Genomic DNA, 13,366 nt, shown 5'->3' with positions numbered 1-13,366 from the left:
TTCCTTCTTGGAATCTATTTTGAATTTTGAAGAGACGTCCAACCGCGCTTATATATTCCCAATGTATACCGTCGGCTTGTCTATCAAGCTCCAAAATAACTCCCATCACCCAACCATACCCCTGACCCCCCTCCTCCCCCCGCTTCCCACCGCACGGGACCATGCGCGCCGCCGTGGTATTCTCGCAAGCGCCACGAACCCCAAACTCCCTGCCCAGCCGCCCAGCCGCCCGGGATCGTTCCTAGCCGGCCCAGTACCACAACAACAACAACCACCCCCAGAAGAAGAAAGCCCCCATCCCGATCTGTGTACACTACACTACCTCCACTCCACTCCATGCGCACGCTCCCCTTTCTCTCCCACGGTCCGCCCACTCACCCAGTCGGTCCCGAGGACGGGTAAATCCGTAGCTCGTTTCACCCCAAGCCAGCAAGTCGGGGCGTGGCGCCCTGCCAACACCTCTCATATATACCACACACCCCCAAGACATGCAGCCCACCTCAGGGTGCCGCTGTATGCGTCGTTGTAAGGGTAAGGTAAGCAAGGCTTTCCCGTCCGTTTGGTTACACAGTAGGTTTTTTGTCCGTCGGGCTTTCCGCCGGCCTGGCTGGTTTGGTTGGCTCGCTGGTATGTACATACCCCCAGACCCAGACCACGCGGCACGGCTCCCTGAACGTGGGCATACATAGCCATTAACATGCAGGGGGGTGGCGAGCCGTGTTTATGGGACAAGAACAAGAAAAGCGCCCCCGCTGGTGGTGGTCCAGAAGTTTGGTCGAACGCCACCTCTTCGCCGTGGGCACGGGGAAGACGTCCATGCACACGCAGGGAGGCGGCGGCCGGGGAGGAGGGAGTCCAATCGCCGCATGGCCCGTTGGTGCCCACGGCACAGAATTGGTCCATACATGCCTATGTATGTGGTGTACAATGGGAAGACGGGATGGACGGGAGGTTTTTGCGGGGGATGCGGGGTCCCATCCCATCCCGTCTCGTAAGTCTGACTTACATACACGGGCGGCATGTTGCAACCCCCCTGGGGAGGCAGAGACGGATGTCAAGTTATGTAATCTGGGGTGCAGCGAAGGGCGGGACAAGCCCCGAATATTTTCATGTTCTGGCCTCCTTGGCGGCTAAGCTTTGGTCCCGAAATAACATGGGATGACCCCGTGGTCGGGTCCGACACGGATCTCCAGTCCGGGGACGCCGATCGCGTCAACGGGCTTCATATCGAACTGAGCTGGAGATGACAGAAAGAGGTTGGCGCCGCCTAACCGGAACATTAGCACGAGGAGCCATTGTGACTAGAGCATAATACAACGACGGGGCTGACGGAATGCTAAGCTCCCGAAGGGAATATCAAGCACCATTGCCTCGAGTTAGGAAGAAACGAGCAAATAAGCTTAGACATAATACATTGTTGTGGTGTATACGCAATATATGCCACACCCCACTGCGCGCTGTCTATGCCGTCGCATGCCGTCCTCACCAAGATCGTGGACCTCGATCCAATACCACCACCCCATAATGTTTGAGCCCGGTTCAAATCCAAATACACATAAAATACAGACGAATACAAAACACGCAAAGCATGATTGAAGGCCAAGAAGCAGCAAAGAAAGGACCGCAAACCACCAGCCGAAAGAGTCAACTCTTCCTCGGCCACCATAACCACCTCAGCAGAGTCCCACCCCTCCACCAATGATAGAAATCAAGTAGATGGAATAATAAAGAAAGAAAACCCCAGATAAGAGCCAAAGAAACCAAACTAAAATGTGTTCCCCATCCGTTTTACATTCCCCGAGAGCCGCAAAATGACCACCCATCTCTCAATCTATCCCCGCACAACCGGTTCATCATATGTCGTAAATTTATTTCGTTAGCCGCAGGGTCTAGTGACACCACATCGGCTCTCTCCACTCGGAGAGCCATGCCGATGTGGTTCTGTCGCCATCCCGGGGCTAGGCTCCACTAACCCGGATGAATGCCGGTCTCCACCCGTTCGCCGAGCCGAAAAGGTGGATACTCCCGTCCCTCTCCCGTGCCGTGCCGTGCCGTCCATCCCGTCCGTCTAGTTTCGTGAAAGCCTCATTGAGCCGCCCAGATGTAACCGGGATGGCGATTTAAAATCCCGCTCTCATGTCGACCCGCGATTACTGCACGAGGCAATGAGAGGGAAGGTAATAAGAATAATGGGAAACGGAGCGGAAATCGACGGTTGAAAATGGCCCGTGTCCCTCCACGGCTTCGGGCTTGGCCTTGGGTTCGGAGAATTGAAACATTGACAGCTTTCAACTGGCCAAGAAGTATTAATCCCTTGGATCCCGACGTCGCGTTAACGAATAAGCTTCCTACGCTATTGCGGTAGCTCCCGGAGAACTCCAGACGCCTTCCGAGTCCCGACTAGCGGTGCCAAATAAGTGGGAAGAAAGCATGTTCGTTTTGGGCGGCGTGCAGCCCAGGACCGAACTTGACCGTAGCCGAAGTCTCGAGTTGCCGCGCCATGTGTCGCAAATCCCCCAATCTAGCCATTAGGAAACATTGCGCTCAGGCTCGCCTCCCAAATTGGCAAGCTTGGGTCGTGCATGTCTTGACGGATTAGGAAGCCCCATGGGCGCATCGACAAGTTAAAGCGCCCAACACGCTGCAAGGGACAGTTCAAGTCTCCCGCATCGACGCCACTGCATCAAAGGAGCGGTTGTAAGACCACGTCACTCCACCAGTGCGCAACCGTGTAAAAGGCGGCGCAGGCCCGTTGACCACAGATGCATCCTGCAGACAACAGGACTCGACCACGCACGACTACCGCCCATAATAAACGTTCGAGGAGTGATGCTGTCCGGACGGGTGCTGTCCCGACGAGTGCTGGTCTCCTGCTTCCCCATACCACCCGCTGCCATAGCCTTCGCCGGGCTTCGAGTACGAGTACGACTGTTGCCACGAAGAGTAACTCGATGGTGGTACGGAGCCTGCGGACAGCGAAACATTCGGGTCCAATGTGGTACCCGGCACCGTCTCAATTCCAGGAATGGTGGTTGCGATAGGCGGAGGGTACATATCAACTGACACGGAGCCCGACTTGCGATCGTACCCGCGAGATGAATGATGGTTGGGTTGCGACATCGACGGGTAGTGGGTGTGGCCGCTCATGCTCTCGGCACCGAAAGACATGGACCGGGGCGGCGGTGCTGGATACGACGACCAAGTGATATCATCCCTAGAGGAAGAGTCGGAGCCTACCGACGCCGACCATGCCACCGACGACGGCGCATGCGGCGTGTAAGGAGAAAACGCCGGGGTGACGGGGGAATCGCCCGGATACGATCTCCAGGTCGCGTTCATGTCGTTCGGCTTGGAAGAATTAGGACTCGCGTCTGCCGGCATCCAACTGGACATCCCATGCTGCCCGTACTCATAGGCGCGGGTGCTTGAAGCTACAGGGTCGTTAGCAGCCCGGACACCACCGCGCGGGACTATTCGGTGACCAAGATTAGTACTTACACTTGGAGTCAGAGGGATGGCTGTCGCTCCCGGAGGGCTTCATAGGCGGGGCCATGTTCTGAATGGGCGGCATCGCCAACTGAGGATAAGGTTGCTGCCCGTGAATTTCAGATGGGATTCCGGGTTGCATTGCTGGCGAGGAAGAGGCCGAGGTGACCTTGGGGCCAACCGAAGATCGCGATCCCGACTTCTGCCTCGTGTCTACGACCGGTTGCTGGTCAACGGGATAGAAGCTGCACTCCTTCTTCAAGCGTATACAGTTTATGCAGCGCCCCTGAACGTCGTTTTGCGAAGGGACACATCTGATCTTCCGTCGACGGCAATGGCCTACGCTGCGTGTCAGCTCTAAAACCCGGGGGCTGGGGGATTCCATGGGAGAATATACCGCACGCAACAGACGTCCGATGGTATCCCAACTTATTTCTCCTTCTCTCGGCGGCAGCATCCTGTCCCGAAGCACCTGCTTGCTGAGGGGACTGCTGCGGATGCCCCTGCGGCGGCCCGACGACCGGCGTCGATATCGACCGTCTCAACTCAGAACGCTCCCTCGGGATGCTCGAATCGGGGTCCATCCCTGATGAAGCATGGGGCGCCACGGAATAACTGGGCAAGTAACCGGATGGCGCCATGTCCATGTCGGCGCCGTTTGGAGGCGGCGGGGGATATTGGTATGCCATGATGTCTGTCATGGGCTCCCTTCGTGGCACGGCAGGAGATGTTGCGGGGCTCCTTGATGCCCAGGCTTCCAAGGTGGATTTCGAAGGCGGCTGAGCAACAGCTGCCATGTAAGAATGTTGCTATAGTACGGCACAACAGCGCCCTAAATGGGAACAGCCGAAGGCGAGCGGACTAGGGTATGGTGACCAAGGTCGGAACGAAGGTCGAGCCGGGGTGAAAAGTTGAGCTGCTCTTGCGATGAGTGATGCTTTTTACTAACCAGAAAGCTCCCTACGGTAGATCCAAAATGGCACAGGTCAGAGGCCGAAGTGTGGATGTGGTCGTGACCCAGATATGACGCCAACAGGCCGGACGACGACAAAGATAGACGCACTCGGTGGCAGGGAGCGAAAGTGACTGGCCAATCGAGGCGGTGGTTCTGCGGTTTGCAGCAACTGGGGCAGGCAGGATCCAAGGAATATGACTGGCAACTCAATTCACCCTTTTCGGTTCAGGCTGGCCCGGTCCGAGCTGATAGACAACCGCGACGACAGGAGCGACGCTCTGCAAGGGGGCGCACGGCAGCAAGAGCTTGGGCTATATGTGACTCCGAATATGCACCGTTCGTGCGCTGCGAAGCAGGTGCCAAATGAGCGATGGGTTGCGTGTTGGTTATTTAGGTGCGCGCCTAAGATCCGAGGGGGTATGGGCGGGCGCTCAACAGCTGGATCGATCCTGGAACGCAAGGGGGTGTTATGTGAAGAGGTTACTGCAGCGCACGACCGGTCGAACCGAGTGGTGACTGCAATGGAACAGGAGGGCAAAAGCGAGCCCAGTAGCCGCGTCGAAGGCTCGGCTCACACCCCGAATTTTTGGAACCGATCGAGGTGGTCGTGGGTTGGCAGAACAGGGGGATCCCGCAGGTACTGTTTTTGGAAGTCCCTGTGCAACCTTCCGGGTGATTTGGCGTGGACGTTCGTTCGAGGTGCCGGTGATGGCTTGGAAATCGGGACCGTCGGGCGCGCAAGTCTGCGGGCGCAAAAGCTTGAATATCTCGGTGGCTGCAGTCTGGCGCTTGTTGTGATGAGATATCACGAATCGATCTTGCCAGGGGTGATCAATGATCGCTAGTCTTGGAGGGTAGTAGGCATGGGGTGCCTCCGGGCTGCCAACAATACTCGGGGGCCGAGCAGGTAAGGCACAGCCTCTTTGGCCAACGCAGTTCAATGAGACGTGGCCGGTTGCTTTGATTGAGTACCGCTGAGGCAATGACAGAGCAGGTGCGATGAGTCGGCAATCAAGAGCTCCAACGGGGAGGAGGGGGTTCACTTCTATTACCGAACTGCGGGATAAGCAGCAGGCGTACTGGCCATTCAGGTTTCGAAATTTCAGCCCTTTTCGCCTGCAGAAAGGGAAGGCAGGTCCGGTTGGCGCGGCGTAATGGTTGGTAACGAACGGCGTGGCGACGGCGGCGTCGACCACAAAGAGCCTCGAGATGGAAACGACTGGCTTGCCCACGCACTCAAGATGACCTCGAGGGTTGGCGAGTCTATGAGAGGTGAGATCCTGTTGGTATTATCCCCGGCAAGAAGGAGGGGGATTCGGATCAGTCCTGCGCCTTGCTTTTTGTTGTTGCAGGCGTTTGTTTTTTTCGATCGTTTTGATGAGCTTCTTTTTCCTGGCTGGCTGAGAAGCACTTGGCCCAAGGGAGCCCGATCAGCTGTGGCTGCCGGAAGGCTCAGGGTGTAGCTGGGCTTGGGCGGCAATCGAGGCCCGAATTAAAAGAATTTCCAGTGGTGTCGGGCACAACGCTGTCTCGGAGGGTTGTTGTGTGGGAGTGGCCTTCGGAAGTTGTCCGGGGGGGTTAGGGAGGTTGGCGAGGATGGGTAATCAGAGACGGACGCTATATTGGCAGCGCAAACAGTTGAGGGAGAGGAGAACGAGGTGTGGCGAAACCAGGCAGTGACAATGGGCGTCACGTCAATTAAAGGAAGAGCATATATTAAAAGCGGCGGTTTCCTCGACGTCTCTTCATTCCACAGGCAGGAACGACGGCGGGGACACAATGAGCGCAACCGGACATGGAAGGTACGGTGCAGTCAGGCAAGGGCCAGAACAGATAACGGGCAAGAACGTTGGCCTTCGGAACACAGCACAAACTTGAGAATAAAAGATGAAGAAAGGACCCGCCGACAGGTTCAATCGGCTTGCGCATCGAGTGCTTCCATGCGAGGCCAGGCCCTGGTGGCTAACATGGAAAAATGGCCGTTACCTTGTCCAGGGGGCATGGGGTTAATTCATCCTTTGATCATTGCTAAAGGCTGAAACACCGTTTCCAGCATTTGGCTCTCCGGAAAGATGTCAGGATCTTCTTCCAGAACTTCCCCCCATTGACCCTGGCTAGTCTTGACGATTAACCGATCTGGTAATCAGGGCAGCAGCTTAGGCATGTGCTTTCGCCCATTCACCCTTCCATGCCTGTTGTGATGGGATTGGACTGGTGTGGATGGAGGTACCTTACCTGGACGGAGTGCCTTACCCCCCCCCCCCCCCCCTCCCCTCCATTCTTCCGTCGAGCCATCCCAAATAATAACACACCCCGGCTTGATTTTCGGCGCCAACCAGCTGCACAAACAGATAGTTTGTATCAGTGGTTGGCCGCTGCCTGACCCCTTCCACGGAGCTTCTTTGTTGCGCTCCAGGGCCGTGGCCAAAGAGTGGCCGAGGGTGTGAGGGTCGCATCCTTGTCCAGGGTAGGCAGTGGTTCATGCGCAAAAGGGTGGTATCCGGCCGGGAACGACCCCCATGAGGGAGATCTGATCGTGGAATCTGAGGAGCGGGCGGGCATGGAAGGCGATCAAGAAGAACTGGAATGGCTTCTAGCGTCCAAGCGCATCGCGGACCGCTCCCAAATGAGCCCACATCGCAGGGTTGGATAAGTGCAACATCAATAACCGTTGAGCAATTGTGGGCTCGCAACGGTGCCCACCAATTCGGAAAACAGATGCCATCAATTCCGGCGCGCCGCGCGTTGGCGTTCGGGTGGCTGACGGTGATGATCTCTGCGAAAATCCCCTGCCGAGGTTTGGGAGACTTGTTGCCCGCCCGCCCTGCGCTGGCTCGTCCAGGTGTTGTTCCCAAGGGTTCAGCCATCCCTACCCCCTGGCTTACCTCCACTTTGGGAAAGGCGCGACCCCGATCCAGCGCAGCCACAAATTCTTTCCCGCCTTCCCGGGAGCTGAGGAGGGCGCTCACAAGCAATTTGGAAGGTAAGGACAGTGTGTATGGAGGTACTTCGTATATGCCTAGGTACGAATACAAGTTCCTCCCTTGGTAGAATAATATGTCGTTTTTTTTTTTTTTTTTTTTTTGTTTTTTTTTTGTATATCACTTAGCCACCCCTTCTCGCGCCGCTTGCAACTACGAAAGTGCTTTCAGAGTGAACAGTACCAAGACGCAAGCTGCCTTGCCCCTCCCAAGCCAGTCACGGGCATTGACCTCACAGAAATAACAGCACGAAGAAAACCGAAGACCGCGCTAACGTTAAAAGACGTGGCGCGGCCGAAAGCTTCCAGAACAACATGAACGTCCGGGCTGGGCATGGAACGGAGGAATGCCGCTTGAGGCCTGTAATAAGCGCTGTCATGCAGCGAGGTGCTGCCCACAACAAGGAGCCCCTCGCCGGCTGGACAAACCAGGTTTGCTCTGAGACCACTAGTGCCGGGTACCTTGCATGGACTCGAGCTGGGGCGGTTCAGTGGCCGCACCGCCTTGGAGTTTGGACGGAGAGTTGATCGTAGTTGCATCGAATGAGAACGGCATCACGGCATTGGCTCGTTTCTCAGCAGTCGCTCCAACAGCCAACCCCTTCAATTTCTCCAATCCGTTCCTCCAGCATGCAGTACGACGCATCGCCATGCAGATTCGATATTGGCTATTTGGGATGCAGGGCGGTGCTGGGCAGTCAGATATCTCTCGACATGGCCGGCAAGCTGGTAAAATGCCGGCTGGATTTCTGTTGTGCTTCGAACCACTCGTGCCCCGCCTCCAGGAGGTTCATGCAACATTCGCGAGCCAGCGAGACAGTGGAACAACCGGGTTGGGGCGGACAGAAGGGGTGTTATCAGATCCAAGGTCTTTTCTCTTGAGCGCCAACCGTCAACGGCAACTGTGAACTCCTAGCAGGCGAGCATGTCGCCCAACTGGTGAGAGCCGAGAATCCTGAGCGTATGCTAGCTAGGGTTTTTGAGCTCGGGCTCACGGCTGCTCTGATGAGGTGTATGTATGTATCAGCAGTGGTCCCCACGTGGGCGTGCACAAGCCCGGCGCAGTGGGCCGGCCGATGGCGGGGGCGCATCAGCGCTGTAATTGTCACGGAATCCGGAACGGCGTGTTGAACACCTCAGGGTCCCTCTGGCCCAGGGCCAGGGTGTTCGGCGGCTTCCAGAAGGAAAAGGCGAGAGGGAATCCAATAGTTATGGGACGAACCGGATCCGTCTAGCGCATGAACCTGATCTGCCCTAGGATGTCGGGCTGGCCGAGCAAGCGTCACAGGGCTGCACCCATTCTTCACACACCCCCGACCCCGATGATGTCGAGATTGGGCGATCAAACTTGATGTTGATGGCCCAAGACAACAAGCGCAAGACCTGCCCAAAAAGAAGCACCAAAAGAAAAGAAAAAAGAAAGGCCACGGCCCGCGTAAGCATATCCCCTCCGGTCCCGTTAGGGATCTCTTGACACCCGTCACGCGAGAACACGCGTTAACTAATATCGGAGACCACCAATTTAGGGCAGGATCTGAAGGTTGGAGACGGAGACCAGATAAAAAGCGAAGTGAGTGTGTTGAGCAACGACCCCACAGTGTTCGGAAACAAGGGCCGGGAGCCAAGTAGGCAGGGGCCAGAGAATGACGACATGGTTCTCACAGCGGTCTCAGCCCCTAACCCTAGCTTCCCAAGCTGCTTGGCTTATAGCCTGACCCCCACCCACCGTCTGTTCGGTCGCATATGCACGCACCATCAAGCACATGCTTCTGGGAAGAAGGAATGCGACAGGATGTGAGAGTACTAACGGCAAAACATCACCGTAATTCCGATACAAAACTGAGCATGCAGAGAGGAACCCACGCAAGTACTATGGGACAGCCCTCTGCCAAGCCCGCACCTGCGCCAAACTTCGGCGCCTGCTTCGACTTCGAGAGCTCTTTCCACCTTTCCACACGTGCTTCCGTCTCGGATAAATTACCAATTCCAGATTCCGATTTCGCATTCTTTTCGGTTCAAGTGGTGTGCTTGTTTTCTCAACAGGCCCAACCTGGAAAACAACAAACTGAACCGACAATTCAAGGCACTTAGGGATGGAGGTATGTACATAGTTCGGCTAGGCAGGGAGTTGTTGCCGATTTCCAACTCTCAATGCCCCGAGTTTTGGCCCGAAAACCGTTTATCGCTCAGTGCCGCCTCCACTTATGCATGTCTTGCAGCGGGCATATTCAACCTGCATTCAATCGCCTCGGTCTCAATTGGCGCTTCCAATCGTCCAATAACAAACACCTTGGCATTTCATTCTCGCCATCATACCGAGGGTCGCTATTCGCCAAGCATTTCGTTCATCGCATCCCAGGTCCGGTAGACACACAGAACGGCAGGTGCCTCTCGGCTCTCGTCCCTGGGTAAAGCCAGAATGGCTGCATCTCATCTGGATCATTGGACATTCACATGTAGCGCTGCCCAGACGTTGCTGGCGGATCTGACAGTGTTGCACCCGGCTCGCTTCCAGAAATTCGCATTCTTGCCAGGAACCACTCACCCACAAGCCACCGAGTGCCATCGTGTGCCATCGTGTAGGTAGTCATAACCGCCTTGCAGCCGCGCTATCTGACCGGTAGTAATATGTGCATTCTGCTATGCATGTCCAGATGAAGTCGACTAGGCAACCTGCCCTGTCTCGGGCCTCCGGAGGAAGCTTCTCGGACATGTGTGGCAGGTAATGAGAAGGCAATACCACCACCATCCTGGATTGACCCTGTCTGGCGCCCCGGCAATAAGTCAATGCGGCCATGTCGAATGGCCAGCCATACCCTCTCACTATCCGCCTGCTCATCAGCTCTTTTCTTCATCCTACAATGTCCATCAGTGGGCCGAGACGAGAACTGACTCCTCTCTGCAGGTTTGATCTTCGTTTAGCCAGATTACCAATGCGTTGTGGAAGTGTCGGTTTTTGTCGTATTCAGTCTGTGCCAGCCTTCCCCCCAAAGATATCGTTTGGATACAGAATTCTGGCAAAAATCAATGGTCGGGCCGTTTTTGGCCAGGTACAGCATCCTTTATCAGATTGGCGAGCCGAATTTGAAGATATAGTACGCCATACTAAGAGGGAAAAAAGCCACCCGATGTCGACTTGTCGGTTTTATCTGAAATCAGGAGGAAGGGTGCCGGGTGGTGGAACAAGCGCCGATATTGCACGGAGTCTTCCGCCTTAGCCGCCTCGACCAAGGCCAAGTGGAACTCGAAACCCAATGATATTATCTTCTCTCGGCTGTTCGCTGGGCAGAGTTTCGGGATGCCGAGCTAACGGGTGTTGTTCCGTGTTGCCAGCGGCAAGTTGGAGGTTGGTCAGATTAACCTGGTTTCTTTCGCAAGCATAAGGCAGCTGGCTATTGACCTCGGACAGCTACCTCAACATGTTCAACAGCCCACAAATTCGGAGACCACGGCAGTCCTGCGAAGCGAAACGCCTCTGACGGAATTCCCGCACACGCCGATAGATGCGAGCGTCGGTTGTTACATCGCGCCTCTCCATCGCAGCTCTTGGGTTATGGATGGAACGCTACTTGCTTGCAGGCGATACAGTGACCTGGACACGCAGCCCCCATCTCGCACGCTACGACATGATTTCCCGGATTCGCCTGTATTGCTCGGCGCCACTCCGGAACCACACAAGCAGAACCGGGCCGGCTGAGTCCAGCCGGGACAAGCGACTGGAGCCGACTTTTCGACTATTCTCGAAAGAGCCTGACTTCTCCCATACTCATGATAATTAGACGATGTCTTACGATCAAGACTCATCGGGCGGTCATTTGTGTATGTCATGAACATCCATCCGTTGCACAGCCCGTCATTCCGAATCGGGGGGACATCTTCCGCCGGTATAAACTGAGTCTCGTCCGGGCCGTTTCCTACGCGGACATTCCCGAACCTTGTTACCAACCGATGTCGCATCCTAACCGTTGGGATCTGGCAGCCGTACGACATACCACCCGTTCAAACTTCTTTCCACCTCCCGTTGCTTACCTAGGTAGGTAAACTCCACTGAGCCATACTTCGCAGCATGTCATGTTTATTACTTATCCGCCACAAATTCACTAATGGTGCAATCTGTAACTACTCTTTAGACCCCAATCTACGTGTCATTGCATATGAATGTAGGGGTTGGCCGGCACTCCATTTCTCCCGGTAATGGATGTTGTAGACATTTAAAGAGACCGATATTGTCTTCGGCAAAGTGTAGCGCGACTACCAATCTATCATACCGCTGCACCGCGCTTCTCCTTAACGCCGAGCAACATTTCCCAGAGGCACGTTTGCCAAAAACAGCCGGTCGTACTAAAATCTCCGCTTTCAAAGACCGAGAACCCTTGGGCGACATCACGAACCACTACTCTAAGCAGCCACTCAGATGCCGTATTGTAACTATGCGCAAGAAGCATCTCCTGGGCCGAACTCGTGCTGCTCAGCAGAAACTGTGCCCCGGGGCTCAAGTTGGTCGGACATAACAGAGTCGTTCCCATCGCTGCTTGCATATGCACTATCCGCCCTTGCAACGAAGGTGTCGTGCAGGAAAGACAGGAACCGGTCGACGTCGTGAACTGTGCTCATCGCTCCAAGGCTGGCTCGAACCACACTGTGTCTGAGTGTTAGTAGGAAAACGGTGGATAGGAGTGAGGTGCAAGGCTTACCCAGTTGGCAACTCGTTGATGAGGCCAATCCCATCGGGACCTAGGATACGGGTTTAGCACCAAATCGCATTGAAATCAAGATGGTATTGAGGTAAACCTACCACAATGATGCCCAGCAGATCGAGCCCGGTGTAACTGCCAAGGTTCATATCGTAATGCCGTGAACAGCCCGCCAGGACAACAGATTCCTGGTCCCTCCCAGTCAGTATTTGATATGGCCTTGCCCCTTTGTAAGTAAACAGAAACAGAGGGGGTTGGGCTTACCACCAGAACGCACATATACCCCCCTATTGTTGGCCAACCTTTCCACCGTGGCATAGGACTCGTATCCTCCATCAGCCCGAAACACATTGAACGCCACCGTAGCACCCTGTAACCTAGCATCACCGAACGCCTCTCCCTCGTCTTCGCCCTCATAAATCTTGCATAGCGGTTGCCCATTACCGTACCGCAACCCCCTCATCCCCACATACATCCGCCTCATCAACGCCGTTGTATGTGTTGAGATGTTATCCATCGACCCGTACAGCTCGGCATGGACATCGATGGCCTCCCCGAGCGCCAGGATACTGTGAAATGGCAACGTCCCGTCCTCGAGTCCCTCATGTAGCGCGGCACCATGTTCCTCTCCAGCAGTCGCCGCAGTCCCGCCTTCCAGCCCCTTCGAGAGATGCCAGGCCCCGCCAACAGTGCTCACCATCGACACCGTCCCGCCGCCAAAGTACTTCCTCAGCGCCAGGATATGCCCCGACTCTTTGCGAACCACTAGTCCGCCCAGGTCAGGGGAAACCAAAGATCTTGTAGAAAGAAACGCAGACAAAATCCGGCGCTGCCTCCGGATCCGCAAACACCTCCCCCAGCCCGCTCGTCATCGCCAGCGCAGCGGCGTCCATCAAACTGTACGTATCGCCCCGCCCGCACCGCGCCAGCCCACGCACCCTCCGCGCCCACTCCGCCACCGGCAGCCGCCGCCCCGTCAGGTTGGACTGCCCCGGCCACGCGACCAAACCCAGGCTCGACGCCCTCCCCATCCCAGCATCACCACCACCAGCACCATACCCAGACCCCGACCCCGACCCCGACTCGCCATCCAACCACCGCTCCACCTCCGCATCCCCCCCACCAAAACAATAATGCCCCCCTCCCCCCGTCAGCTCCCGCACCCCAACCAAACTAGTATGCGCCTCAGCATGATAGCCATACCAAAACCCACCCCCCTTTCCCCCACCCCCCCAATAACCATCACCCGAA

At 55.9% G+C, this 13,366-nt stretch overlaps 5 protein-coding genes across 5 annotated transcripts in view; 1 reads left to right on the top strand and 4 right to left on the bottom strand.

Annotated features, from left to right (window-relative positions):
- Nucleotides 1–697: 697 nt before the first annotated feature.
- On the top strand, nucleotides 698–1,247 carry CHGG_00941 (uncharacterized protein; the record flags this gene model as incomplete). Its single annotated transcript, XM_001220161.1, has 2 exons — nucleotides 698–913; nucleotides 1,080–1,247. 2 exons carry the CDS (start codon nucleotides 698–700, stop codon nucleotides 1,245–1,247), a joined length of 384 nt encoding a protein of 127 aa, XP_001220162.1.
- A 1,408-nt stretch (nucleotides 1,248–2,655) lies between these two features.
- CHGG_00940 (uncharacterized protein) lies at nucleotides 2,656–4,175 on the bottom strand (the record flags this gene model as incomplete). The annotated part of the gene is made up of 4 exons (XM_001220160.1): nucleotides 2,656–2,799; nucleotides 2,885–2,966; nucleotides 3,089–3,470; nucleotides 3,884–4,175. 4 exons carry the CDS (start codon nucleotides 4,173–4,175, stop codon nucleotides 2,656–2,658), a joined length of 900 nt encoding a protein of 299 aa, XP_001220161.1.
- A 733-nt stretch (nucleotides 4,176–4,908) lies between these two features.
- On the bottom strand, nucleotides 4,909–6,443 carry CHGG_00939 (uncharacterized protein; the record flags this gene model as incomplete). The annotated part of the gene is made up of 2 exons (XM_001220159.1): nucleotides 4,909–5,486; nucleotides 6,428–6,443. 2 exons carry the CDS (start codon nucleotides 6,441–6,443, stop codon nucleotides 4,909–4,911), a joined length of 594 nt encoding a protein of 197 aa, XP_001220160.1.
- Nucleotides 6,444–9,871: 3,428 nt separating this feature from the next.
- On the bottom strand, nucleotides 9,872–10,218 carry CHGG_00938 (uncharacterized protein; the record flags this gene model as incomplete). The annotated part of the gene is made up of 2 exons (XM_001220158.1): nucleotides 9,872–10,030; nucleotides 10,162–10,218. 2 exons carry the CDS (start codon nucleotides 10,216–10,218, stop codon nucleotides 9,872–9,874), a joined length of 216 nt encoding a protein of 71 aa, XP_001220159.1.
- A 1,631-nt stretch (nucleotides 10,219–11,849) lies between these two features.
- Nucleotides 11,850–13,366, bottom strand: part of CHGG_00937 (uncharacterized protein) — a gene marked incomplete at both ends in the record, with an annotated part of 2,515 nt that continues 998 nt past the window's right edge. The window contains 3 exons of the mRNA XM_001220157.1: nucleotides 11,850–12,060; nucleotides 12,116–12,155; nucleotides 12,380–12,880. Of these exons, the coding sequence (XP_001220158.1) occupies nucleotides 11,850–12,060; nucleotides 12,116–12,155; nucleotides 12,380–12,880 (752 nt within the window). The remainder of the gene's footprint in view (nucleotides 12,061–12,115; nucleotides 12,156–12,379; nucleotides 12,881–13,366) is intronic.

Source organism: Chaetomium globosum, genomic scaffold, assembly GCF_000143365.1.
Source record: "Chaetomium globosum CBS 148.51 scaffold_1 genomic scaffold, whole genome shotgun sequence".
NCBI lineage: Eukaryota > Fungi > Ascomycota > Sordariomycetes > Sordariales > Chaetomiaceae > Chaetomium > Chaetomium globosum.
Note: the sequence above shows the minus strand (reverse complement) of the source record. Positions and strands in the feature narration are given on the sequence as shown.